At 40.5% G+C, this 26,669-nt stretch overlaps 1 protein-coding gene across 3 annotated transcripts; it reads right to left on the bottom strand.

Moving 5' to 3' along the window:
* Window positions 1-1,916: 1,916 nt before the first annotated feature.
* Window positions 1,917-26,329, bottom strand: LOC134213402 (mitochondrial uncoupling protein 4). Of its 3 annotated transcripts, none has more exons than XM_062692438.1 (5): window positions 25,471-26,329; window positions 5,960-6,207; window positions 4,794-4,903; window positions 4,213-4,698; window positions 1,917-4,154 (listed from the first exon to the last, which is right to left on the bottom strand). In XM_062692438.1, exons 2-5 carry the CDS (start codon window positions 6,146-6,148, stop codon window positions 3,980-3,982), a joined length of 960 nt encoding a protein of 319 aa, XP_062548422.1. In that variant the 5' UTR covers window positions 6,149-6,207; window positions 25,471-26,329; the 3' UTR covers window positions 1,917-3,979. The 3 variants fall into 3 exon arrangements, with proteins under 3 accessions (XP_062548422.1, XP_062548421.1, XP_062548420.1); XM_062692437.1 differs by lacking the exon at window positions 25,471-26,329 and adding an exon at window positions 24,746-24,932; XM_062692436.1 differs by lacking the exon at window positions 25,471-26,329 and adding an exon at window positions 6,272-6,428.
* Between the last annotated feature and the right edge of the window lie 340 nt (window positions 26,330-26,669).

The raw sequence follows: 26,669 nt of genomic DNA, 5'->3' as shown, positions 1-26,669 counted from the left end.
ACGCTTTTTTGGTAATTTTTACTGTTTTCAGTACAATTTTCAGCTATTAAAACGAAAAATGTGTCATTTAACAGCGGCAAAATGCATGCACTGTAATAATAACATGTATATTAGAGTGGGGCGCAGTTGTATGGAAAAACGCAAACTTCGTCCGATCAAGTGAGATCAAGGTTTTTCTGAATCGTTTTGGGACCCCAATCAACTGTGCAAAATATGGGCCCGATTGGTTGCGACCTCGCATCGCGTTTTAAATTTACATGGAGATTAGTATGGGAAAACGTACTTTTTAACATTTTTGCTCTTGGCGGCTTCAATTTATCATCAATCACGTGACTCAATACGTTAGCATATAGCCTGGAAGATGCCGAAGAAGGTGCGCAGCTGGCAGGTCTACAAAAAATGTTATTACGTTTCGAAAATTGATTGTTTAAACCATATGGAAGAAATCAATGTGTCTGCCAGCACTACCGGACAACATGTAAGTCAGAGGGCAAAACCTATTTTCCTTCTAGTCGAAATTTTTACTTTGTGAATTCATTCCGAATATTTCCCATTAGCTCCAATGTCCTATAAAATCAAAAATTTCGAAGTAACACTCAGTTAAATTATTGCTCCACGTAGTTCGACAGTGCTGGCAGAATAAAAGATTCTTGGCATATGGTTTGAACACTCAACCTTCGAAGCGTTATAACTTTTTTCGTGGACGTTCCAGCAACGTGCCTTCTTCAGCAAAGTTTTTCGGCATCCTTTGGGTTATACTTTAACGTGATGTGCCACTTTTACGATGAACTGAAACCTCTAGTAGTAGAAATGCAAAAATATACGTACTCCCATACTAATTTCCAAACAAACTTCAAACGCTATGCGGAAAGCGAGGAAGCAACCAATCGATCTCAAAATCTGCACAGTTGTTCAGAACCCAGAATGGCTTCAAAAAACCATTGATTTGAAAAAAATGACCATGACGCCCCACTCTAATGTATATTGTGCTGACTAGTTGTAATTATATTTAGAAATTCAATTTATACGCATTCTATAACATAATATGCGCGAGAGATGTATCTTGTGTGGCAAGTACGCAATACACAATACATTGCAATGCCCGAGAATGCTTCCCAACCGAAAACATCCTAAGCCGGATCGAGCATCAAACTCGCTATCTCCGGATTGGCAGTCCTACGCCTTTGTATGCAAGGCTAACTGGAGAACCGTGATGTGGTTTAATTTATTATTCAAAATCACGTTAATTAAGTTAAAAACCCAGATTGATCCACCTAGCGGCGATGATGCCTTTCTCGTGCATCGTAAAATGTATTGAAAAAATCACATAAGAAAGATCAAAAAAGCAAAGAACAGGGAATAGATCGCATTTTTCTATCATTTTGCATGTGTTTGCATTAATTACTATGCATTGCCACCAATCTTGAATTTTTTTTCCAATTTTGATTTTTTTTCAATTTTTTAATAATTCCGAAATTTAATGTCCGATCGGGCCAATTTTTAATAGCAAACAATGGGACCGCATTCCCCGTCGAATGCAACATGTTGCGAGTAAATCGTGTAATGCTATGTTCCAAAAAGTGTGTTTTTAAAATTTGTACACATACACACACAGAGACATACATACACACATACAGACATCACCTCGGTTCGTCGAGCTGAGTCGATCGAAGTAATCCTTTAGACTTTCGGTACAACTTTGTTGTAGGTACGAGAAAGGCAAAAAGATTGTCTGGGTAGTGAATCGATAAAATGAAGAACAATTTGTAGTCTTCACAATGTTATATTTTCCGCTGTGTCGCACTGTGTCGCAGATTGAGTATTAAATAAAATTATATTGTTCCACGAAACTTATAAACACCACGCCACACATACATCACATTATTGTTAGGATTTTCGGATTCAGTAATAACACCTTTGCTCTGCCTATCGGAATTGTTTATTCATACAAACACACTTTTCGCCTAAGTTTCTTAACTTTCAAAAAGACAAAATTCTATAAACAATTACCTTTGAACAGCGGGGTAAACCTTTCCCAATACTACGCAGCTTAGTGTGCAGTTCTGTCGAATTCTCTTTCCATCTATTAATTTTGTCTTTCATCATATTTGGGGTCAGGATGACTTGCAATGTGTAGGTTAAGTTGTATAACACTATATTTTAACTTTAGTTGGATACGCGCCAAACTGACGGAGACTTCTTCTTGGCCAGTCTGTGGTCACGAAGGAAAAGTACGCCAGTCAACAAAAACAGTTGTTCGGCCGTTTTTCTCGTTGTTCCAGAATTGAACTATTTTTTAGTTTTACATGTTTGATGATGAACTAGGGTTTGCAGAAATTTCAGCATAATAAAAATTTGGTATTGTCACGTGTCGGTTTTTGTAGTGTATCCTACGTATGTATAGTACTAAGGATCATCGTGTATAGATCAAGGCGATCTGAATGAAGAGCTACCTCTCTTATCGTCTGTTTCACGCGGAGAATGATGAGCATTCTTCAGTAAAGTCTAATACTTAACTAAATCCGAAAACGATAGTGGATTACAAATATAAGACCGAAGATAACCGAATTCATTAATTAAGTCTCTTCGCAGGTGGTACCCTAAATTCGAAATGGTAGATGATGGATGAATGCTTATCGCATTCACATATCGTGGGAAAAATCTCAGTATGGCACCCGGAAAACAACATTCACCAATGGATAATATTGCACCGAAGAGGGGTGATAATGTATAGGTTAGTCAAAAAAGGCTTCCCTGAGGCGTTACTTGCGTCTTGGTGAAAATGTTTCATTTTAATGAAGTGATCCGACTGGGATGACGCGTGAGCTGATAGCAATTCTTTGCTTCATGTTACGATGAATATGTATTCGATGAAAAGTCTAAAGTCCAGCTGCTGTCATAGCTTCTGAGCGTGAGCTACATTGTAGAGTGCATTAGTAATTCATCGCATGAGGACTACGTTACGTTTATTTTATGGTGATTATTCGATTTGAAAATAATTCAATATGATATAACTTTCTCCGTACAAACATTACCAGAATACAATTCTCCGGAGCACTAATTCCCCATTATAAAGTAAAATATAATGGGTGTATCGAACTGGGTAAATGCTTGGTATAGCTATTATTTTAAAATTTAATCGATATGCTCCATTCTGGAGAAATGAATTAAGGATAATGTTACATTCTGTAAAGGAGTTTTCTGGGGAACGTTTGAAGAGAACCAATACAATTTGTTTTAATGGATACGACCCACTTGAGAATATGATATGTATTACTTTGTTACACTCAAAAGATTTTTATAATGTGCATTATACAAATCTATTTAGTGCTGACGTAGAGGCCAACACAGGTTGAGTGAATTTGCAAAGTAGACGCAATGGATTGGTTTTTTTTTCATTTTCAAACATAGAAACACAACGAAGAACTCATACGACGAGTTGACGATACACCATACACCTCTGGTACCAAAATTAATGTAACTTAGTTGGTCGAATATACACTTAAACCTAGTGGCTACTATCGACTAAATCACAGATCAAAATTATAGTCCTTTCTCAACCAACTTACGATTCCGTTAGAGTAATAGTCTCACGCAAAGGATATGTTTTTTTTTAACTTAGTGATTTTAGCACACAATTGACTCACTGTCAAATGAGAAAGGAGTAATGTATATGGTCGAACACTCGGAGCTAATAATTTTGATGGCACACATACAAGTAGACATGCTTTCCGTATCTTCCATTGATGTGTAAAATTCAAGATATATGTTCTACCAGAATAATGTTTGTCTTCATTGTGCTAATAGAACTGTACATTTGTGCCTCCTATCGCATCTTTTCCTCCTAATTCGCGGCTAAACTTTGAATTGCGTCACATTAGGTTAACAAAAGAACAGAAAATGACGCACTTATTGAGGAAAGTATACTTACTGATATTATATAGAACCTATCAAACACCAGTAATGTCGGCATCATCACTTAGTAGCCGCCAGCACCTAGACTTGTGCGAATTTGCTCGAATGAAAGCCAGAAAGTTAGTGACCAAGGTGCCATGCGAATCCAAACAGGAAGGAACCCTTTGTACAAAGCAAAAAATCCTTCCTTTCCAATAGTTTGTTGAAGACAATCAAGCGAGCCTTTGTAGAGCAGTCCCCTAAAAATAAAATTAATTATGAATCAGATGATTTAAATAAGCAGATGTCGGCACATACTTTCCGTTCAAGTCCGTCGGTTGATTCATTACACGAGTTTTAACTACGTCGGCAGGGGTGCCCATTGTGGCCGCAACTAAGCCAGCACAAATCGAAGAGATAATATGCACCAAATGGCAATCCGGCAATCCTGTCTTCTTCATCACGAACCGCTTAACCGTGTCGTATGTGGTCAAATCTCCCAAGTTGACCAGTGCTGCACGCTGGACATTTGGGACACTACCCTTCCAGAGACCGGCGATCCCTCCGCGGCTTACGATTTCACGGAACGCATGTGCTGCTCCATGGACGCGTGGTTCCATGCCCATCAGGCGGCGTTTGCCTTCCATTTGGATGTGCACCTTGACCAAATCGGCCGGGGAGGCGAGCCATTGAGCCAGTCCACCAGCGCCAACCCCAGCCAGCGCCGACTGCCACAGCGCGAAGTCGTTGTTGCCGTTGCGAAGTTTTTTCCTCAAACTATCGTACGTGACGATACGGACTCCACTGTGAATAAAAGAAGGCACAAATGAATAATGTAATCGTTTGACGATTTGCTTGACAAACAACTGAGGGCGATCTGGCTCGTGTTCGATGCTCACCTGTAAACAATGTGACGATAGAGAGCCGGTGTAACGCCTTGCCACAACTTGAGGGGACCTTCTTCGCGTACGATTCCACTAGCGGTTGCTAGCATGCCGCGGTATTTGAGCTGGAGGATTGGATGGAAAGAAAAATCACGTTACTAGGGTTTGTTGGTTACTGTTAGATTAGAATGATTGCAGCACAGATAAATTATCAAAAAAGACCAATTACAATGAATTAAACTATTATATAAACAGATTAATGACACGAACATTGAAAAAGAAGAAAATTCAAGAAAATTCTCAATAAGTATGTAGAATAATCCACTTATACTGCCAAATTTGCCTTTATTCGGACATAGAAAGTGCATTACCTCCATATCTAAGCTAAATTGCACAACATTGTGGTGTTATGTACCTGCGAAAATGTGTTGATAAATTTCAAACAAACAACATCTACGTTATCTCACAACCTGGGTATTTATCACCATACACAAAAAGCGCACCGCTTTATTTCTATTTGGTTTAATTCCAATTGAATGGATTGCGGAATTTAGTAACGACAGGCTTTGATTTTTTTTTCTAATTTTATTTGAGTGTAAATAATATTCGTACCATTTGTACACTTACGGAGTTGGAAATTTGAGTATTTCTCATAGACATTGTGTTACCAGAGTTTTTTCTTATATTTACTTAGTCTATATTTATGACAGTACAATATCTCAGATCAAGAGATCTCACATAGGTACTACAAACTATGTAGAATACAAATTGTACTTTGCGTTCCCGTGTCCTAAAATAATTGTTTCAAATAACGAATCACAATTGGGGGTACGTTTAAACGGTTTCAACACACCCACTGAACTGATTATAATAGATGATAACGAGATAACGCTGTCGGTACGCAGGGATTTATTGGGGCAGGGTTTTTTCTACTCTTCATGTTAAAAAATGTACAAAAAATCTTACTCGGGGGTTGAAAACCTAAACAATCCGTTACGTCATCACGTAAATTTCCTAGAGGGAATCGTAATACAGCCCTAACATTTATTTCTTATAATATGATTATCAATTATAATTAAAACAACCTACTAGCCTTACTTTCTAAGGCGGCCCCACTATACCATAATACATTCTTAATAATAAACACCGGCACTAGCACTACACTACGACATCGAGCTTACCTTTTTGATGGCGCCGGTTACGGCTGCTGCTTCGCCTTGAATCTGCAGGCGGGTCTTGGTGAGATCCAATGGGTACGTAACCGTTTCGGCAATACTGGCCGCGAACACCGAAATCAGATAGGTGCACCAAAACGAGTCCGCGTAGTGGTACTTGACCGGGCGCATCTCGGTTCGTGTAGATTGCTGCATCGTGGCGGCAGGTGTACTACCACTGGTTCCGCCGACAACTTCCGTACCGGGTTTCTCAGCTGAAATAGATACAAAGATGTGAATTAACATAAATAGAACTGAGCAAGTTTTTCCAGTAGGTACAATGTGTTACAAGATCATCAGACAACGAAGCCATGTCGGGAATTGCGACGTTAGCCACTGCTCTCCTTCAACCTTATCGAGTGAAGTTCATTATCACGACTGACGGTTGCTGGAAGCGACATCGCACAGTCATTGGTCGTCTTCGATTCCAGCTTCGAGGAACAGCTGATGGCGAGGCACGAACGAGAGTCGAGTACCGATAACGATAGTGCTCTGGCGGTCGCGCGCGTTTTTCCACGATGACGATGAAGACATTCAGTCACGAAGCCACGCGGTCGCGGTCGGAGAGCCGCTTATTTCATAAGACGTTTTTGATAGGCTTTGGTTGATTGATTTTACAATAGAATGTGCCTCTCTCGTGATAATAAATCGGCTCGATGAATCTCAGCATCAGGTCATATTTTGTTTACCGTCTCTGTCATTTTGACTTAGGCTCGTTTATGATATAAGATTGAGGATTGACTTTTGAATAATGCAATTACTATGTAGATGCAACCGAATGGAGGAAAACATATGTTTACCTTGCAGAGCCTTTGATTAGATTCATAGCTTACATTATTCAAATATCATATTCATAAATCGATAAGAATGATTTTGGGTGTCTTTTTATGACAGTTTAGCTCTTATCTGTCGTAAGCATTGTTGAATCGTGTTTTTTGGGGGATTGAGATAAAATGGTTATGAATAAGTCTTTGTTTTCGACAAAGAAAATTATCTTAAAATGTAATGCCTTTTATTCATCATTATTTAGAACTAGTTTATTTGTGGAAGCAATAGCGCCCGTGGCAAGTGTTTTCTGCATTTAAAAAAAAAAATCTTTTCTGCATTTAAAAAAAATAAAATTTTCAACGTCTGTTGTCTGTGATTTTTTTCATAAAGTGCTGTGTCTGGTTGTCACTGGTTTTGTTTTGTGCATCTGATTGTAAAAAAGAATTGAAGTGTCAAATATTTTATTTGTTTGTGAGAATTTCCCCGCGTCCGGAGACGAGCCAGCCTCGGGCTGAAAGTCTCCTTAATAGAGACAAAAAAAAAAAATTTCCCCGCGTGCTGCGTCTGGTTGGCTAGTCACCGGACAGACAAACAGGGCTACTATATATATGATGATTGACTAACCCAACAAACAAATTAAGTTTTTTAGCCGTAAAAGACTGTTTTTGGTTGAATAAGCGCTTTGTCACACCCAACACCCAACACCTAACCAGTACCGTCCGCCATCTGCACCCCACCATAGATGGTACGCAGCACTTTCCTTTCGAAAACTTCAAAAGCGCGTTGGTCCTCCACGAGCATCGTCCAGGTATCGTTTCCGTAGAGGACTACCGGTTTAATGAGCGTTTTGTATATTGTCAGTTTGGTACGGCGGCGAACTTAATTCGATCGGAGCGTCATGCGGAGTCCAAAGTACGTACGATTTCCAGGCACTATGCGTCTCCGGATTTCTCCGAATTTTCGGCAGTTACCAGTGATCCCAAGTATACAAATTCTTCTACCACCTCGATTTTGTCACCACAGATGCAAACTCGCGGTGGGTGGCTCACATTGTCTTCTATTGAATCTCTTCCTATCATGTACTCCGTCTTCGACGTGTTGATGACTAGTCCGATCCGCTTAGCTTCCCTCTTCAGTCTGATGTAGGCTTCCTCCATCTTCTTAAAGTTACGTGCCATGATATCTATGTCGTCAGCGCAGCCAAATAGCTGGACGGACTTGTTGAAAATTGTACCACTCGTGTTAATCCCTGCTCTTCGTATTACCCCTTCCAAAGCGATGTTGAATAGCAGACACGAAAGACCATCACCTTGCCGTAACCCTCTGCGGGTTTCGTAGGGACTCGAGAATGCCTTTGAAACTCGAATTACGTACATCACCCGATCCATCGCCGCTTTGATCAACCGTGTCAGTTGATCTGGAAATCCGTGTTCGTGCATTAGCTGCCATAGCTGGTCCCGTTCGATTGTATCATATGCGGCTTTGAAGTCGATAAATAGATGATGTGTGGGCACGTTGTATTCGCGGCACTTCTGCAGTACTTGGTCCGTGGTGAAGCGTTCGCCCATAAAACCCGCCTGGTACTGCCCCACGAACTCCCATGGAATTGGTGCTAGTCGACGGCATACAATTTGGGAGAGTACCTTTTAGGCGGCGTTCAGCAATGTGATTGCGCGGTAGTTGCTACAATCCAGCTTATCGCCCTTTTTGTAGATGGGACACACGACACCTTCTATCCACTCCTGCGGCAAAACTTCCTCCTGCGCCTAGCTGCTCTTGCGTTGGGAGTACCACTTCCAGCTGCTGCGCGTATTCTTGGGCTAGTCTACCGTCTTGTAGCCTCCCAATGTTAAGCCACTGCGTCCGACTTCGACGCGTGTAGTACACCGTCGAGAGTTTTAAACGCAGGCATACTGCAACGAGGTAGTGGTCGGATTCAATATTCGCACTGCGTTAAGTGCGGACGTTCGTGATGTCGGAGAAGAATTTACCATCGATTAGAACGTGGTTGATTTGGTTTTCCATTTCTTGATTAGGTGATCTCTATGTGGACTTGTAGATATTTTTGCGGGGAAAGAAGGTGCTTCGGACTACCATTCCGCAGGAGGCTGCGAAGTTTATGCATCGTTGGCCGTTGTCATTCGATACGGTGTGCAGACTATCCGGTCCGATGACCGGTCTATACTCTTCCTCCCTTCCTACCTGTGCGTTCATGTCGCCGATGACGGTTTTGACGTCCCGCAGTGGGCATCCATCGTATGTCTGCTCCAGCTGTGCGTAAAACGCTTCTTTCTCGTCGTCGGGTCTCCCCTCGTGTGGGCAGTGCACGTTGATGATGCTATAATTGAAGAAACGGCCGTTTATCCTCAGCTTGCACATCCTTGCGTTGATTGGCTGCCACCCAATCACACGACGTCGCATCTTACCCAGCACTATGAAGCCGGTTCCCAGCTCGTTGGTGCTGCCACAGCTTTGGTAGAAGGTGCCACTCGATGCCCGCTTTTCCACACCTGTTCTGTCCAGCAAATCTCCTGCAGCACCACGACGTTGCGGGGATGTAATTAATCGTAGATCATCCTGTCGCAACCTGCGAAACCTAGCGACTACCTAGCCTAGCAGTTCCATGTTCCAAGCTTCCAATTGTGATCCTTTATTCGTCGCCTAGGTCTCTGCTGATTATATCGAGTCGCATTATCTATTATATTGTTCGTAATTATTGGTTTTCCAGGCGGATTATTGGGACTGCGCAAACCTCCTATCTCGTCGGAGGGCCGTCGTGTCAGAGCTGTTTAGCGTCCCACCTAACACCAGGACTTGGGCTTGTGCACTTTGAGCGGCACACGGTCACTTTGGCGGAGCCTACTTGCGGATACATGCAGCTTTTTATAGGAATTTAACAGGGCCCACTGTCAAACCCCATCACATCCTAGGCAAGCCCCACAACTCGCAGAAGGTCTGGAGAGAGATCGTCAAGCCCTCGGACATAGTCCCTGCTGCCCGCATGGCCACAGATGGATTCAGCCAGATCGCACCAAGCGCCAATACAAAATTTCCAATTCTTCTGCCCAAGTTTTCGTGTGGCAGATTTAATTGATGGAATGATAAAAAAAGAACGCACGAACAATATATTAAAAATCAGTCAAAAAGCCGCTTGATGCGGTTTTGCAGATCCCCGACAACATGTCTTTAGGCTTATCGAGGAGTTGAATCCGCAATCTTGGCCACACGACGCACAATTACTCCAATTATAAAGGATGCTTCTAAGCCTTTTATCTAGTCAGCAACTAGCATTCGTCCCGGTCCGTTTAGTGGGGCAATATGTTCATTTTTGCCAAAAACCTGCTTTTTCTATTCAGGGTCTTCTGTGCTGAAGCTGTGCCCGATTGGATGCTTTGCTGCCTCCCGCATGCAGCTTTTTTATGTCTTTATTTGAGGGTTACAACGTGGCTAGCTCAGGATAAAGCTTATGTTTTCCGTTTTGACGTAGGATTACGTCTTGCCGGAACATAGGGGGGTCATTCTGCAGTTTCAAATCAGAGACCGTCACGAAAAGTGGTCAGGAAGTATCAGCCGTCTTTCAACCGATTTTAAAGATGTTGGTGTTAATCGATCGACGAACTCTTTAAGATTTTGCTCAACAATCGAAAAAATGCATTCAAGGTGCTAAACTATTGGAAAATTGAATTTTACTAGGCACTGAAAAATCGGTAAACCGCGTATGTGCATCGCAAGCACAGACATCAAAATCGTGGAACTTACGGGCTCGACTCCAATCCTCAGTTCAATTGAATTTTCTCGGAGAGCGGGCACAACCGTAGTAGCAGTCTCAGCAGAAAGCGGAACATCGCCAAAAGCAAAAATCTTCGAAATATCGTTTAGTTACTGTTAGTGGCGCATTGTGGAAAGAAAATCGGTTCTTCTCAGGACCAAAATTTTATGAGAAGAAAGGGTTGATTGCAAAAATGGCTTCGATTACGTCCTCGGATACCAGTGGCGCCACTGAAAATGTTTTTTTCCTTCGTTTTTTTGTCGAGAATATAGTAACGTGCCTCCACCGGCCAAGCTATCTGAGGTCTCGCTAACACGCGCTACAATTTTTCGCGAAAGGTATTTAACGGGCCTTTTTTTGCCTATTGGTAAAAAGCGCGGCTATGAAGCAATAACATGCATAGGTGGCTGGGTTTGATTCCTAGTCCGCGGTGCAGGAAATTTTCTCCTCTATATGATGATTTTGAAATTGACTTAGAAACCTCGCTGTTTCAATATGCGATGCGGCAATATCCGAGTTTCCTACACTATTTGTTACGCCAACAAAAAGAGGAAATAGATTATAAATAGTATAGGTTTTGATAGGAGTGTGCTTCTCTTGGAACTCTGTAACTTTTTTTCGTAACAATCTGTACAAAGTAGGGTAAAATAGGCTGATGTTTATGTGGGTGATTAGGACCCATTTGGAATCAACATAAATTTTTTAAATGTTTTCAAAATTTTCAAAAGCAAATATTTTATTATATTTTCTTCCATTATCCATCTTCTATAATATCTAACAGTCCTTTTTATTGACATTTACTGTCGAAAACTTTATCTAGTTTTATTGTTTCAGTCAATTCATTGACTAATTTAAGGTCACTCCTGACGGAATCCAGGTTTCGAGGTGCTCGTGTTTTCGGGGGCACGCCACTCGATACGGAAGCAACGCACAACTGCCATTTTTATTGATTTAGTTTTGCTGCGTCGCAGCATGCGTGAAAAAATAAAAATGACAGTTGTGTGTTGCTTCCGTATCGAGTGGTGTGCCCCCGAAAACGCGAGCACTTTGAAACTTGGATTCCGTCAGGAGTGACCTTAAGGTCAATTGTTTAAGGCATCTAAGAGTAAAATCAACAATGATTTAGTTTCATTGCACATTTTCGAACACTTTTCTAGTTTGAATCTTGAGTAAAATAGAACAACCTTGCTGGATTATCCAGCAGTGTTCTATTCATGCTTGAAAAATTCTTCATTTTATGAAATAATTATGTTGTTGCTAAAAAAGCGCACGAGTCGAGTCAAGTACGAGACACTGAGGACGACCTTACTGTTGAGGTCGAAATACGTATCTGTCAAGGTACAATTAAGTGGTGGAATTAAATAGGATTGTACAAACTCGTCTCGCGTCAAGTACGAGACACTGAAGACGGCCTTACTGTTGAGGTCGAAATACGTATCTGTCAAGATACAATTAAGTGGTGGAATTCAATGGGATTGTATTAACTTGTCTTATGACAAGTGAAGACATTCCACTAAAAAGCTCAAAATAATTTTCTTATCAAAATAACCTTGTTTTTCATTGCTTGTTTCATATCTCTTTTTTTCCTCAATCTATTTTTAGGTCTTGATACTTATTCTACCTTGACCAGTGGTGTGTTATTATTGTTTTTATAATCTCTATTATTGCTACGAATCTCAATCTTATTATGGCATCAAACTTTAATATTTATATCAGTCTTTCCTTCATCCTGTTGGTTAATCTAAAGCACTTCTCCTGTACAGCGTCATGATGTGATAAAATCAAGTTTTTAAGAACAAATTACCAGAGATTGTTGAGATGTGTCTGGAATCGAACATAATTGGATATACTCGACTACGGTCGACAAGTCTCCAGACAAAACTCGAATCGCTTTCAAGAGAATACCGATCAAGCACCTTCTTCAGACATCCACAAGCTGCAACGAAATGCTAATGAGCTTCTTCTAGGACTCTCGGAGATATCCTTGGTCTCAAAATCATTCCGAAGCGTAGGTGGCATGTTGCTTTCCATTATCACTACCGAGAAGAGTTCTAGTCTCACCATGAAAGAAATCTGGTTTGAATATAATTTTCATATCATACATTATACTTCTGACAAAGCCGAATAGTTTCTCTAATAGTTTCAAATGGTACGTGGAAAAGACTATGCATTTAAAATAGTAAACAACTGAGGGTCGCGGGTTCGAGTTCCATCGAAGGGAAAGTGGTTACCTCCAATACATTTTTCAAATCATTACCTCCACATAATGTACATATTCACATAAAAGATTTCATAACATTGTAAATTAATGTCCAAGTCGGGTGGTTTAATACCCGGAATATAGGCCATTAACTTTGATTGAACGAATAGTGAACAATGTTTTCCCATGTTTTACACTAGAAAAAATATACAATGAAATGAACATTTGGTTACTTTTTTTCGATTTTTTGTATAATTTTATGAAATTCCCGACTTTCTCCCGCGTTTTCCAATTTTCCGACTCACTGACCACCCTGCTTTAAACTTTAAACAAATCAATTATTTTTACAAGAAAAACCAAACGAAGGTTTTTTTTTACCTTTTTTAAAATTTTACCAATTTGCTTGCAACAAGTTGCATTCGACGGGGAATCCTGTCTTATTGGTTTCTATGGAAATTTGATCAGGTCGGACTATGGGATCAACATTTATGATCGAAATATTATTTTTTTATGATGTACAAGAAAGGCACCATTACCGCTAGAATGATTATTCAGAGTTTATTTTACTGTGATGCATATAAATAAATGCAATAAACGTAAATCAATGAGAAAAAATAAATCCATTTACCTAAAGAACAATTTTACAATATCTTCCCTAATGCACGAGACAGTCATCATCACTGGTAGGTTGATTGATCTGAGCTTTTTTAGTGCTTCATAGCTAGAATAAATAAATTATTCCTGTGCATTAAATTTAGGTTGTTTTTATTCTTTCTTTTTTGTTATTAGCCGAGTTTTTAAGGCTGCCCACAAATCGACAAAATCAATATAATTTCTTCGCTAGTAGTCGGATTATTCGTCTAGCTTTCTATTGATATACAAATGTCGGCATAAGATCAACTAGAGCCAAAAGTTATAGACCAAAGACAAAAGGGTGCCCACAACCGAACCTCCTCCCCTACATCCCAAACTACTTACAAGGACTAAGAATCAAATGCAAGATATTTGCTTTATTGATTTTCCTTCGATGCCTTTTATCCACCTGTGGAAACGACAATTTCTTTAAATAGAATCATGCTATCGACGGAAAACCCATTCGTCCTCAGCATTGACCACTATGCCCATTACCGGTTCACCTTGATAGACTGTTCTCGCGTGTGCAAACAATAATCAGCCAATCAATTTCAGCGCAAAAAAATATATAAGATAATCATACCACGCCGAACGAGCGAGAAGCGATATTTTTCATCAATCTATACCCCCATTTCGGTCTCAGGCTTCAGCAACAACAACGGTATCTGCGTCACGCTGCTTGACAACACCCACCGCAAAGTGATAATGGATGATACACAAATTGCGCAACGCCAAAAAGGATGTATGTCTAAAAGTTTAGTGCTAATTATTTGCTTGATCATTTATACAGAAATCTTTCAAAAAGAAGAAGGATCTGAAATAACCAATAATTCCATTTTCACGTAATTCGTACACGATGCCCGGGCTACAGAGGATTGTTTTTCTATGCTTCACTAAATTGAGCTGATTTCTTCATTGGGAAGTACAAGCTCCATCGTCCATCGTGTATCATCCGAGTCATTTTTGCGTTTCAACAAATTCGGTGCCATGTGCTGAAGTGACAAAACCATTTCTATGGGCAGCCAGCCCCGGTCTTTCAAATGAATGACGCACGCAAACGAAATCGCGCGCTTTGCCTCCACCACCACCGACGCATGGCAGCCGAAAAAGTGGCCCGTGGTGATGGGAAAAATCAGTATTTTTTCAAAAAGGAGTTGAAATATCAATCAATTATGACAAGTTTATAGGACTTGCTATTCAACTGACATCACGAAACGATTTTCACTGTATCTATAATATCTTCAATATTTATGGTGTTAGAAGTTGTCATGCGGAATAGGCAAAACTTCTATATTATACAGTCGCCTCTCCACATCTCGATGAACTATATCTCGATATCTCTCCTTATGTCGATGGTTTTCTCGGTCCCTTCAATCTACATACATTTGGGGATTCTACATCTCGATAACCTCCCTTTCTCGATATCTCTCTATCTCGATGTGTTCTGGTCATATTTTGTTCAGAAATACTCTCTGCCTATGTCGTATATTCATATTTCTAGACTACTAGACATATGTTTTGTTGTCGTGTTTCATAGCAACGAGCTTTTTTCAATCTAGTACCCATTTCAATTTTCCTACCATTCCTCGATCTCTCCTTATCTCGATCACGGCATACAAAAAACAAGGCAGGCTCATCACGTATGAAAACATTCAGTTTGAATGTAAACATGTGACGTCACTGCTATCTTCGCACAAGCTGGACCGAGACGATGCTCTACGGTCGCAGCATGCTTACTTTTGCACTCCAATATGTGGCGATAAAATATGCGTCACATTTGAAGTGTCATTTTTCTAACGAGCCTACCTTGTTTTCTGTATACCGTGATATCGATGGTCCCTTCAATATCGAGATGTGGAGAGGCGACTTTATATACACTCTAAAAAATCATCACGTCATATTCACGTGAAAAATCACGTAACTCGTCTGTCTTGAACAAACGACGATTGTTACGTGCCGTTAGTAATGCTCACCTGAAATTCACGTAACTTTTACTAAAAATCTTGGTGAATATGACTGTATACCCACGTAAACAGTTTAAGTGAGATTGTGTTAGTGTGATTGCAGCTTCGGCATTTGCGGAAGACCTGCATTGTAAACAAGAATGAATGATACATAACCTAAACATAATGAGGCTTCGCGGAGTTAAGTGATATTGTCTGCATTTTTCCTCCTTGGAAAAAATCAACGGAGGTTGGATAAAATTTATTAGAATCGTTGAAAAATGATGTGAAAGTAAAGGAAGCTGCTTGGAAGTCTAGAGCTACAGTTTTCCGGTCGCGTTAGTATAAAATTTGTAGTCTAGTTTCCACTACTTTTTAATTAATTAACAGCGGCAATTTTCGAGCAAAAAACTGGTTTTATAATTCTCAGCGATTCTCGTTGACATAATTTCTCAACAAAACTGATAAATTCCATTCAACATCCGCCGATAACTTTGTTTTTTCTTCAACAGTATTTCTGCAATAACTCAAGGCGCAATGACCAAATGACGGCATTTCAATGTATCAATGCATTAACAACGTGAAAAAGATTCCCTTTTATAGGAAGTCCCTGTTCATGTTTGCATTCATTCCAAAATCACTATATTTCAATACATTTCAAAACATGTAGTGGTTACCTGCTGTCTTGTAGCTTTCACTAAAATTTCACGTAACCAGTACGACCAAATCACTCAGGTTCACCTGATCAAACACGTAACTACTTTCAAGCTTCACGTCATTAGTACTGGAAGATCCAGTCAGAGTCACCTGATAAATCACGTAACTCAAGGGAACTAAATTTTGTTCAGGTTACATGTCATTCAGGTCACTCTTACGTGAAAAGTATGGTGGATGAGAACCACATTTGTTTTCAGGTAAATATGACGTGAAGATTTTTCAGAGTGTAGTATTATGTTACTGTAGAATATAAAGCACTGGGGGCCGTTCACTAATTACGTAAGCAATTTTTCGGGGGTTTTCAACATGTAAGATTTTTCCCATACAAATTATTTTGTATTTATATGGAACGTAATAAAATGTCAAAACCAACCCCCCCCCTTAAGGGCTAAGGTAATTAGTGTACGACCCTCTGTTGTTGTAATTGAACTGTGAAGAATCACGTTAAAAACTTAATACGATCTAATTGACTTATTTATTAAAGATTTCGTTATTATTTATTTGATTTCTTTATTAACGATTTCGATATTAGAATCGTTCCAATGAAACATTTACATTTTAGTCCGATTATATCATTTGACGTTCGAGACGAGCCTCTTTTTTTCGCTGTCTCGCGATTTGCGACGTTAGTCGTGTGACTGATGTAGTAATTGGCGTTAACATCTGGGCAATAATAAATATTGCTTCGATTTGTGTGTGTTGGATGGTTTGGGGGTTGAGCTCGGGTTTTTTCCGCATTTTGAAAGAGGTGTGTGAAACAAGATAGTGAGATGATCTACTTAGGCAGAAGGTGTAGTAGTAGTCAACTCATTCCCGTCCCGGTATTACTCAATCGCATTCCAAACAAATAGACTTTCGTGCAACACTAGAAAAATCAAATCTTGATAATGAACTAACTAATGACATTGAGTAGTTCAGTAGGAATGCGTCTTAACAATAAGGGTCAAGGAAGGAAATCGGGGGTCTTGTCACCGTAATACAATAATTCACAATTTCTAACACGTTTGATGAATTTTAAACTGTCTTCGAAGTCTTAACTCACACCGATGGAAATAATTATTTCCATGGGTGTATAAACTACATACACCCAGTTCTTTTTTTACATGAGATGGAGGATCCACAAAGCGTCCTCCACCTGATCGATCTACCTTGCTCGCTGCGCACCTCGCCATCTTGTGCCCGTCGGATCGTTGTCGAGAACCATTTTCACCGGATTACTGTCCGACATTCTGGCTAGGTGCCCAGCCCACCGCAGTCTTCCGATTCTCACGGTGTGAACGATGGATGGTTCTCCCAATAGCTGTTGCAACTTGTGGTTCATTCGCCTCCTCCACGTACCGTCCACCATCTGCAACCCACCATAGATGGTACGCAGCACTTTCCTTTCGAAAACTCCAAGTGCGCGTTGGTCATCCACTAGCATCGTCCAGGTCTCCTGTCAGAGCTGTAATGAGCGTTTTGTAGATAGTGAGTTTGGTATGGCGGCGAACTCTATTCGATCGAAGCGTCTTGCGGAGTACAATTTACGAAAGTCCATACGATTTCCTAACAATCAGCAACAATTTCATTTTTGACAAAAATACTTATGTATCTGCAGTAGATGCAGTTTGCCATATTCCAGCATTTAAACATGGTTCACTGCATTTTGTGTCTCACTAAATCATTAAATTGAATCGAGGAGTCGTACACTTATTGTTATTACGTAAGCACTCAGAGAGGGGGATCTGCTATTTTCTTACTAGAATTAAAATAAATAATAGAATTTATAATAAGCATTTTAGTATGATTGTTGTCTTTTTCTTATTTTATTTTTACTTGGATTCGTCTATCAAAGATGCTGATTTTTTTTACTGGAATCGATCGCAGAACAATAGTGGAGGCTTTTGTCCCACTGAAGAGGAAGCAGCGAGGATAGGCTTAACCATTAACTCTACCAAGACAAAGTAGAAAAAATATTTTAAGCTCTTTTCAGTGGAATGTACTAAACCGTCTAAACAAGTACTAAACAAGTCGAGTCAAGTACGAGACACTGAAGACGACCACACAGTTGTGGTCGAAATACGTATCTGCAAAGATATCGAAATAATTGGTGGAATTAAATGGAGAGTACTTAACTCGTCTTAGACGGTTGTGGACAAAGTACATGGTGGCAGGTAAAGATAGAGGAATACCTGGTGGTGTTGGTGCTGAGGTAGTGCTTGATGGGGATGTGTTTGAAGTTGTTGAAGAATTTGTTTACCGCGAGCTGTATTTGTTAATCTCGAGCCACTGCAAAACCGTTCAACATCCTTTCGTACGATGGCAAATCACCCATCCTAAAGACTCCACAACACCAGACGCGCCGTAGAAAGCTTGTTAAAAGCCCCTGATTGCCCCAATCCAGTCCCGCTCTATCTTTTCCCTCCGATCATCATAGCCGTCTGGTTCCTTAGATTGGTGGTGGGAAAGGGGGCTTCCACCTTACTTGCACAGCCAAGTATACGGCATCACAGAGCGATCCGTTTTCTTATCCGTCTTCCCCTTTCAGCAGTTTGTCTAGTCAGCAGCACTTGAAAATTACAAGTCGAACATCGGGACGCATTCTTGCCGCTCACTCTGAGGAAGCCTCAATCCCTTTCAACGCAGTCGAGCCCCTCCTGCCAGCGACCAACAGCCGTCCCGGTCCTGCGTCTGAGTTGGGAGATGAGATCTTCTGAACTCCATCTACAGGCAAGTACACAACACCACGGAACAATCCGCTCTCTGATCCGTTTTTCGTAATTAGCATCAACGATCCATTCTCAGGCTCTGGTAGTTTGTCACCGAGATCTAACCCAAGCTATCGACTCGCACCAAGCCAAACGCAACGTCCAGATCCGGCTGATTATTCATTCAGTTCTCCACCGGGACGCACACTTAACACCGGCCAAAACCAGTTGAAAGCGATTCTTGGAGGAGTCTCGAACAAGTCTGGATATCAATCGAGATGGGTGACCGAAGACTGTTCCTGTGCTCGGTGCTTGTCCTGGGCGATTTCAACCTGACTGGTGTCTCTTGGAAGCAGTCCCACAGCGGTTTCCTCTTTTGGATAACTACAGCTCAGTCACTCTTAGCCAAATTAACAGCATTGTGAATGAAAACGGTCGCACTTTGGACCTATGCTTTGTAAGCAGACAGGACAATGCCCCACTCATCTTGCCAGCACCTTCGCACTGGTCAAAAATGCTGCTTATCACCCTCCACTACTTATCAGCATCGAATACAGTCACGTGCACGACTTCATCGAACGTACTGCGCCCGTGTCATATGATTTTAAGAAAGCCGACCACTTAAGTATTACAGATGTATTATCGAGTATCGATTGGGGAAATGTTCTCAATACGCATGATGTGGATGAAGCTGCTCTAGCCTTCTCACATGTCATGATGTACGTCATCGATAGGCACGTTCCAAAGAGAGTTCTGAATAACATGAGTGCTGATCAAGCTAGACTCGCACCTAACAACGTTCCATTAAGCAGCCAAACATTGGGCGTGTTTGATGTCGACGTTGACGCTATATCTAGGGCCGCAACAAACTCCAGTCGTCCTATAATCCAGGATCAGACGGTATTCCGTCTGCTTTCCTCAAAAAACAAATTTCTTGTTTGCTTGATGCTCTTCATCGTATTTTTTTGGTCACTGTCTAGTGAAATATTTCCTTCTTGCTGGAAAATCGCTCACATGTTACCGGTGCACAAGTTAAGGTAGCAAACGCAACGTAAACAATTACCGAGCAATCACGTCATTAAACGCCGCTTCTAAGCTGTTCGAACTCGTTGTCATGGAACCATTACTTTCGCACTGCAAGCAACATCTCAGCCCCGACCAACACGGCTTTACCAGAGTCTATTATTTATAGAGTTACGCAAAGAGTGAAGCCAAATCTACCTATTGAACTGTCAAACCGTCTACCTATCGAGCAAAGTAAACAAATGCTTGTTGGTAAGGCGGAAGTATTGTTATCGCCTGATGATTATTATGGCGAATTAAAACTCATGAATTGAAATGTTATGTTGTCGAATTAAAAAGCTTTAGAAGTGATCACTCCCGTGAAGTCACTTGAAGGGTTGAACAAAAATGAAAGTTTTCAACATAATAACAAGAGCATCATTCAGAATAAGAGTAAGAAGATCCTCTTTGCGCAACTCTATATAATAGACTCTGGGCTTTACCACCGGCCGTTCTACCACTAGCAATTTGCTATGCCTTAATTCGTACATCACCAACAGCATGCTCAGAAGGATGCAAACCGATGTTATCTACACCGATCTGTCTGCCGTATTTGACAAGTTGAACCATGCTATCGCTGTTGCCAAACTCGACAGGTACGGCATCTGTAGTGATTAATTGTGCTGGTTCCGCCCATACTTGATTGGCCGACAACTGAAGGTGACTTTAGATGACTACGAATCGAATAGTTTCCACTAATATTCCTGCTCTACTTCAATGACGTCCATTTAGTCATCGAAAGCCCTCGATTGTCGTACGCTGACGATTTGAAAATGTTTCTCCAAATTAGTTCAACTAGGGGAAACCGCCAAATATTGAACGACTAAAATTCTTGCCTATTGTTGAACGCCCATAAGAAATGCACGTGCGTTCAACAATAGGCGATGAAATTAGCCGTTCAACGTTTGGCGAATTACCCTACTGACTGTCTTAATTTACAACGGCAGCTCACTCACTCGGTTCCTGCAATTTGCACTTCGGAAGTTACCATGGAGGGATCCGTTTGGCTACCGAGCTATGAGAGCCGATGACAGTTGATCGATCTGGAACTTCTTCGTGCTAGGAGATACCACCCGGGTGATGACGACCGCCGATATACTACAGGGACGAATCGAATGCGAAGGTATTCTGGAGCAGATATATTTGAATGTTCGACAAAGGACACTCCGCAATAGCGGAATGCTTAGACCACCATTGCAAAAGACGGATTATGGACTACATGGGGCAATCGGTGGCTTGCAACGGATATTCAACAGAGTTGCAACATTGTTTGACTCCCATTTATCGCGTAATATGTTACGTCGGAGGTTTTTAGACAATTTTTAACACACCTAGATAGTAATTTTACTACTGTGACTTTTTTGGATTGACTGTGATTTCTAAATGTATTTTATATTTTAGGACCATCATTGCGGTCACACAGAGCCTGTTGATGTTGTAAACAAATAAACAAATTATGAACCTTGGAACGCCTGTGACATGTGACAATGACGTTTCTCGTGAAGTGAAAAGACGTATTGCTGTTACGAATAGGGCCTTTTACGGATTACGTAACCAGCTTAGGTCCCGCAACAGAAACGAAATTTACTCTATACAAAACTCTGATTCTACTCGCGGCCCTTTATGGACATGAAGGAGGACGTTGAAATAGGCGGACCGGAGAGCTTTCGGGGTTTTCGAGCGAAAAGTGCTGCGTACAATACTCGGAGGGAAACTAGAAAATGGTGTGTGGCGCGCTGAATCATGAGCTGTATCAAGTATACAAAGAAGAAAATATTGTGTATCGTATAAAATACGGCAGACTTCAGTGGGTTGGTCACTTAGTGCGAATGTCGGAAGAAAGATTAGCAAAAACAATATTCAACAGAGAACCAGATAGGGGCTGGTGACTACATGGAAGGCCACGAACACGCTGGCTGCACGCGGTGGAATCGGACCTGGCGTTCCTGAACGTTCGGGGAAACTGGAGGAACATCGCCCAAGACCGACGATTATGGAGCTCTACAATACGCCAAGCATAAGTGTATCGACGCTGTAGCCAACCATGTATCCAGGTAGGTACCCGGATAAAAATGTACTATTGGTTCAATAGTGTAAACAATTGAATTACCATAAAATGTATGGTATACAATACGATACATTGTTTCTTGATGGTTGCACAGATTGTATCAACACTGAGGATACAATACATCAACATATTTCTCTAATGTAACTATACTTACAATTATTTTTGGAACGTTTTCGTACATAAGTTTCATACATTGATAATTTTTGAAACGTTTCTTTACATTGGATATAAACTATATAACAATATTTGCCTCATAGCGCCAAATATGCATTTTTTTTCCCTTTAAATGTCATTGTTGAACAGTAAAGCTGTCACAACTGAGAAATTTAAAATCGTATTGTTTTACTATACAAATACAATACAATCCATTGTATTTTGAACAGTTTTGGATAACCAGTTTCGGATATTTCAACAATATATTAACCATACACTCTATTGTGTGACGAAAAAAGTGTATGGAAAAATCTCAGATTTTGTATAGTTACGATACTTAACAACCCGTACATTCTATTGCGAAAACTTCATTTACATTTGAGTAAATGGTTCTTAACAATGCATTCTAATGTATTTCTATGGTTTCATTTACAATATAATCTATTGCCAATTTAATGTTATTAATAGTGGTGTTACAATAAATTGTATTGTTATTCTACTGTATTTTTTATTCGGGTAGCTATTAGAAAAGAGATATTCAACAATTGAAAAGGGCCTACGAATAAGAAGTAAACGATTCTATGACACTGCCCCGAATGTCATTAACCCGAACGCCAGTACCCCGAAAGGCTATTGCCCCGAATAACCCGCTACCCCATAGTCACTACTCCGAATTATCATTACCCTTAAGGACCTTTACCCCGAATTTGTCAATTTGTCAATTTGTACTCAATTTCTTGCTCACTTTATTACTTTATTAGATTGCATTTCAATAATGAAGTTGAAAATAGAAACTAATCAGTCAAAAATAACATATTCAGAATAATTAAAGTACGAGTCATTTACTCACCCGTCTTATTCCGGGCTACCGCGTTGTTTAAAAGAAGGAAACATTTACTTTTTCGCCGCATCTCGGCCAAATGCGTTCCTTTAAAGAAGTTATTTACTCATCCACCTTATTCCGGGCAAATGAGTGCTTTAAAAGAAGGAGGCATTTACTCTTTCACATTATTCCGGGCAAGTGCGTGCTTTAAAAGAAGGAGGCATTTACTCTTTCACATTATTCCGGGCAAGTGCGTGCTTTAAAAGAAGGTGTCATTTACTCCCCCACTTTATTCCGGGCAGATGCGTGCTTTTAAAGAAGGTGTCATTTATTTCTTCGCATTAGTTCGAGCAAATGCGTGTTTTAAAAGGAGGAGGTGTTCACTGTTTCGCATTAAGAGCCTCGCAGATAGGATTCGTTTGCGTTGCGTTTGACAGTTTTCCCATATGAAATGTGCCAAATCCGATTTTGATACCTTTTAATGGCATCCTTATAGCTACTAATTGATAAAACATTTTCGTATCTTCGATTAAATTAGTTAGAAGAAAAACTATTTCTAATTAGACCTCCTTCTTATTATTAGCATTACATCCCCCACTAGGACATTGCTGCCTCGCAGCATTGTGTTCATTGGTGGATCACGTTGGAATTTAATTTCGAAACTTCGTAGCGCTTTCTGGGGCACATAACTCCAAAAGCAAATGACAGACAACATCGTATACTCCTTTATAAAGGAGTTTTTCACGCAGCTAACCTCGAGGGTGCGTTGTGCACTGGCCCCCCTTTGAAGCATTACTTTCTGGTTGCACCGAAGGGACGACGGGCTTGGCGGCAATGGAAACAGTTTAGCGGGTCGGGAATGTAGTCCTGCCTCCTTCGTTTGCTGATGGAGGTGGTCCCTAACCCCGCACTTCCTGGACGTCCAACCCAGGATGTCTGTTGAGCAGATTCCCCCTCCATTGCTTAGGAAGAAAAAAAAACACATATACTCACGCACACATACAAACACGCACACATACACACACATACCCACACAAACACACACACTTGAGTCGATTGGTATATAACACGAGTGCCCGAATCTTCTACCAAAAGGCAAAACCTTTTTGAAATCTTATCTACAAGTTGAGGTTTACAATCTGTTATCAGATTCTCGTATCTATATTTAGTTATTACAAAACTGAGCAAAGCACGATAACAAACCGTGTTATCACTCCTGATACTTTCATTGTTTCTTACAAACTTTTGCCGTGTGTATACTCAAATGCAGGTAAGACACTGTTGAGCCCTTCAGCATACATACAATATGTTAATGACAGTATCCAATGAGAATAGATAGTATTTATTTTCATTGGACGGCATCGTTTTGCTTGTGGTGACGCGGTACGTAAAGGCTCCCACGCAACACAGCGGAACGGCGACGGAAACGGTAGATTTGACAGAAAGCCCAAATATTTTCTGTCAAATTTTCCGTTTCCGTCGCCGTTCCGCTGAATTGCATTTGGGGCTTAACTCTCTATTCTCGTGTGCAAATGAAGACACTCAAATCAGTTCACCCTCGGCTTTAAAAACACATGCATCAAAAACACTCCCGACAACTTGTTTATTGTCACAATGCTTTAATATCTATTCATATATGCAACTTGCATCTATTAATCTCATTAACGAACCCGTGTTCATATTTATAGCGACTCGGGCAGTCTGTTTGTTGCCAAAATAAAGAATTCTAAGAATAGAAACCTATCAAATGTAATTGTACATTTCACATAGAAAAGAAATAGCCAGATGATTTGAAGAACGATTACAATGTTTTATAATTGTATATGAGATTATCTTGTTGTATAATCCATAAAATGACTAGAAGCCCCGATTAAGACATATTAAGGCTTATCTAGATAGTATATAATATATACTTTATAAGAAGACTTACATTTTTTCGTCGTTTGCATCGTAAAGCGAGCCTCCTCTTGGTGAGTGCACCTCTTTACAAACAGAACACCGATGATCTTGCAGCGCACGGCCACACAACAATATCCCGCTACGCACGTTTAATCAATGTTGACGCAACCGAGCTTCAACCTTTACTTGTGCATCGATTCTGATCGCGTTCGAAACTAATCTCGATCGTATCCTGCTGCAGCTGGGTACCTCTCATCATCTACAGCCGGACGAATAGCACCTCTTGATAGATTAGTGCAGGGGGTTTCAAACTACGCTGCGCATAGCACCCAATATAAAAAGGGTTCTGAAACAATTGAGTAAGATGTTTAGCTACGAAACCTCTCCTCTTTTATTTCAATATTTGGCAAGAATATTACCCTGTGTGGATAATAATTTCTATTTTCTTTTATTTTTCTACTATTTGTTTTGGTCGAATCCGTTGGTTTATACATTTATTACCTAATATTGTGTGTGCTTCATTTTCAATGTTACGAAAAACCCTCCAATTATTGCAAGTTTGCACGTTAGGTAAGCCTGGCTGAACTAATTTAGCATGTTACGAAGATCATGAAAAAAATTCAGCGGAACTTGTTTATAAATAAAATGAATCCTCAAATCCAACATTGTACCTATACTGAAAAGAAGAAGAACGAACAGCGACTAATCACAGTACGTTTATCCGTTTTTTTAACTCATAGGGAAAAGCACGCTTACCTTCAGATGTTCGATGTCCAGATATGTGGGAGCAGTGTTTTATTTATTGAAAATATCTAGAAGCTCTGCATCGAACATAAAAATCCAGTCAGACAACGTCTACCGAAACGAGGTCCCTTTCCGGTTCGATGTCAACGTCCAAAGAGGAGGCAGATATAAATATAGGAACGAGAGGATACGGTGGTGCTGGTGCGCGATACGCCAGTATTTTCAAGTGCCAGCTGAGCTGCTATTGCACGGCCTGTACTTTGGTCTGAATTTGTCGAGGTGAGGTGTCGCTGACGAAGAGTGGTGTTATTAGCAAATAGCTCTTTCTCCACATTTAAGCGACTCAATTACATAACCGAGCCTCTTACAACTATCGACTTTCTACGTAGCGCACCTCCGGATACGTATTTGCTGCTTCTACTCCTGTCACCACAAGCAAACGGTTTACTCCTGCCGAGAATTGGCCCGCCGGTTTCATCCCAGATTTTCCCAACAAACAGATACACAAGACACGCGCTTTCAGATCACTTCCAGAAAGGATAAACACAAAATGAAAACCATGAATACGTGATCTAATCGAACTGAAAAATATTCCTTCCGGAACAGACTCCCCCGGGAGGCTTAGAGGAAGTCTATCAAAAAGCTTTTTCTAAGATTGATAATAAGCACGTATTGTTCGCTAAAGGCCATTTTTTGAGGTCCTGCTTTTATATGCACTGCGTTACGATTTTTCTCCAGCTTATTTCACTTTGTTTTAAAACATCACTTCAATGGCCGAAACAACAGCAGAAAAACAACATGACGGTTATCTGTGCCACAAACATAAACAACACACGGCGAGCTCCAACAAAACGAACCAGTCGGACGCACTTTCACGAAGAGACTGAAGAAATTTTCATGCAGTCCGAATCGCGAGCCCTTTGTTTCGAGCAGTCGAGCTTGTTTATATGTATGGGCCTTTTCAGATGTCAGCCTCAAGCTTCAAGCAGGGGGAATAAGAGTAAAATCAGCAGTTATTCAAATCGGGGCTGTCGTTTGAATATTATCAATTTCCCACCTTATCGGCCGCGACGATTTGAAATCGTCGCAAAGCAAATCGTCACCGAAATCGTCGCCAGCAAAAATGCCCATAAGATCTGTCAGATCAACTGTGAACAAAATTGTTTGATTTCAATAATCGCATTATTTCCCGAAATTGAGTACTTTTTTTC

The sequence above is a fragment of the Armigeres subalbatus genome, chromosome 2 (assembly GCF_024139115.2).
Source record: "Armigeres subalbatus isolate Guangzhou_Male chromosome 2, GZ_Asu_2, whole genome shotgun sequence".
Taxonomy (NCBI): Eukaryota; Metazoa; Arthropoda; class Insecta; order Diptera; family Culicidae; genus Armigeres; species Armigeres subalbatus.
This window is presented reverse-complemented; position numbering and strand designations above follow the sequence as displayed.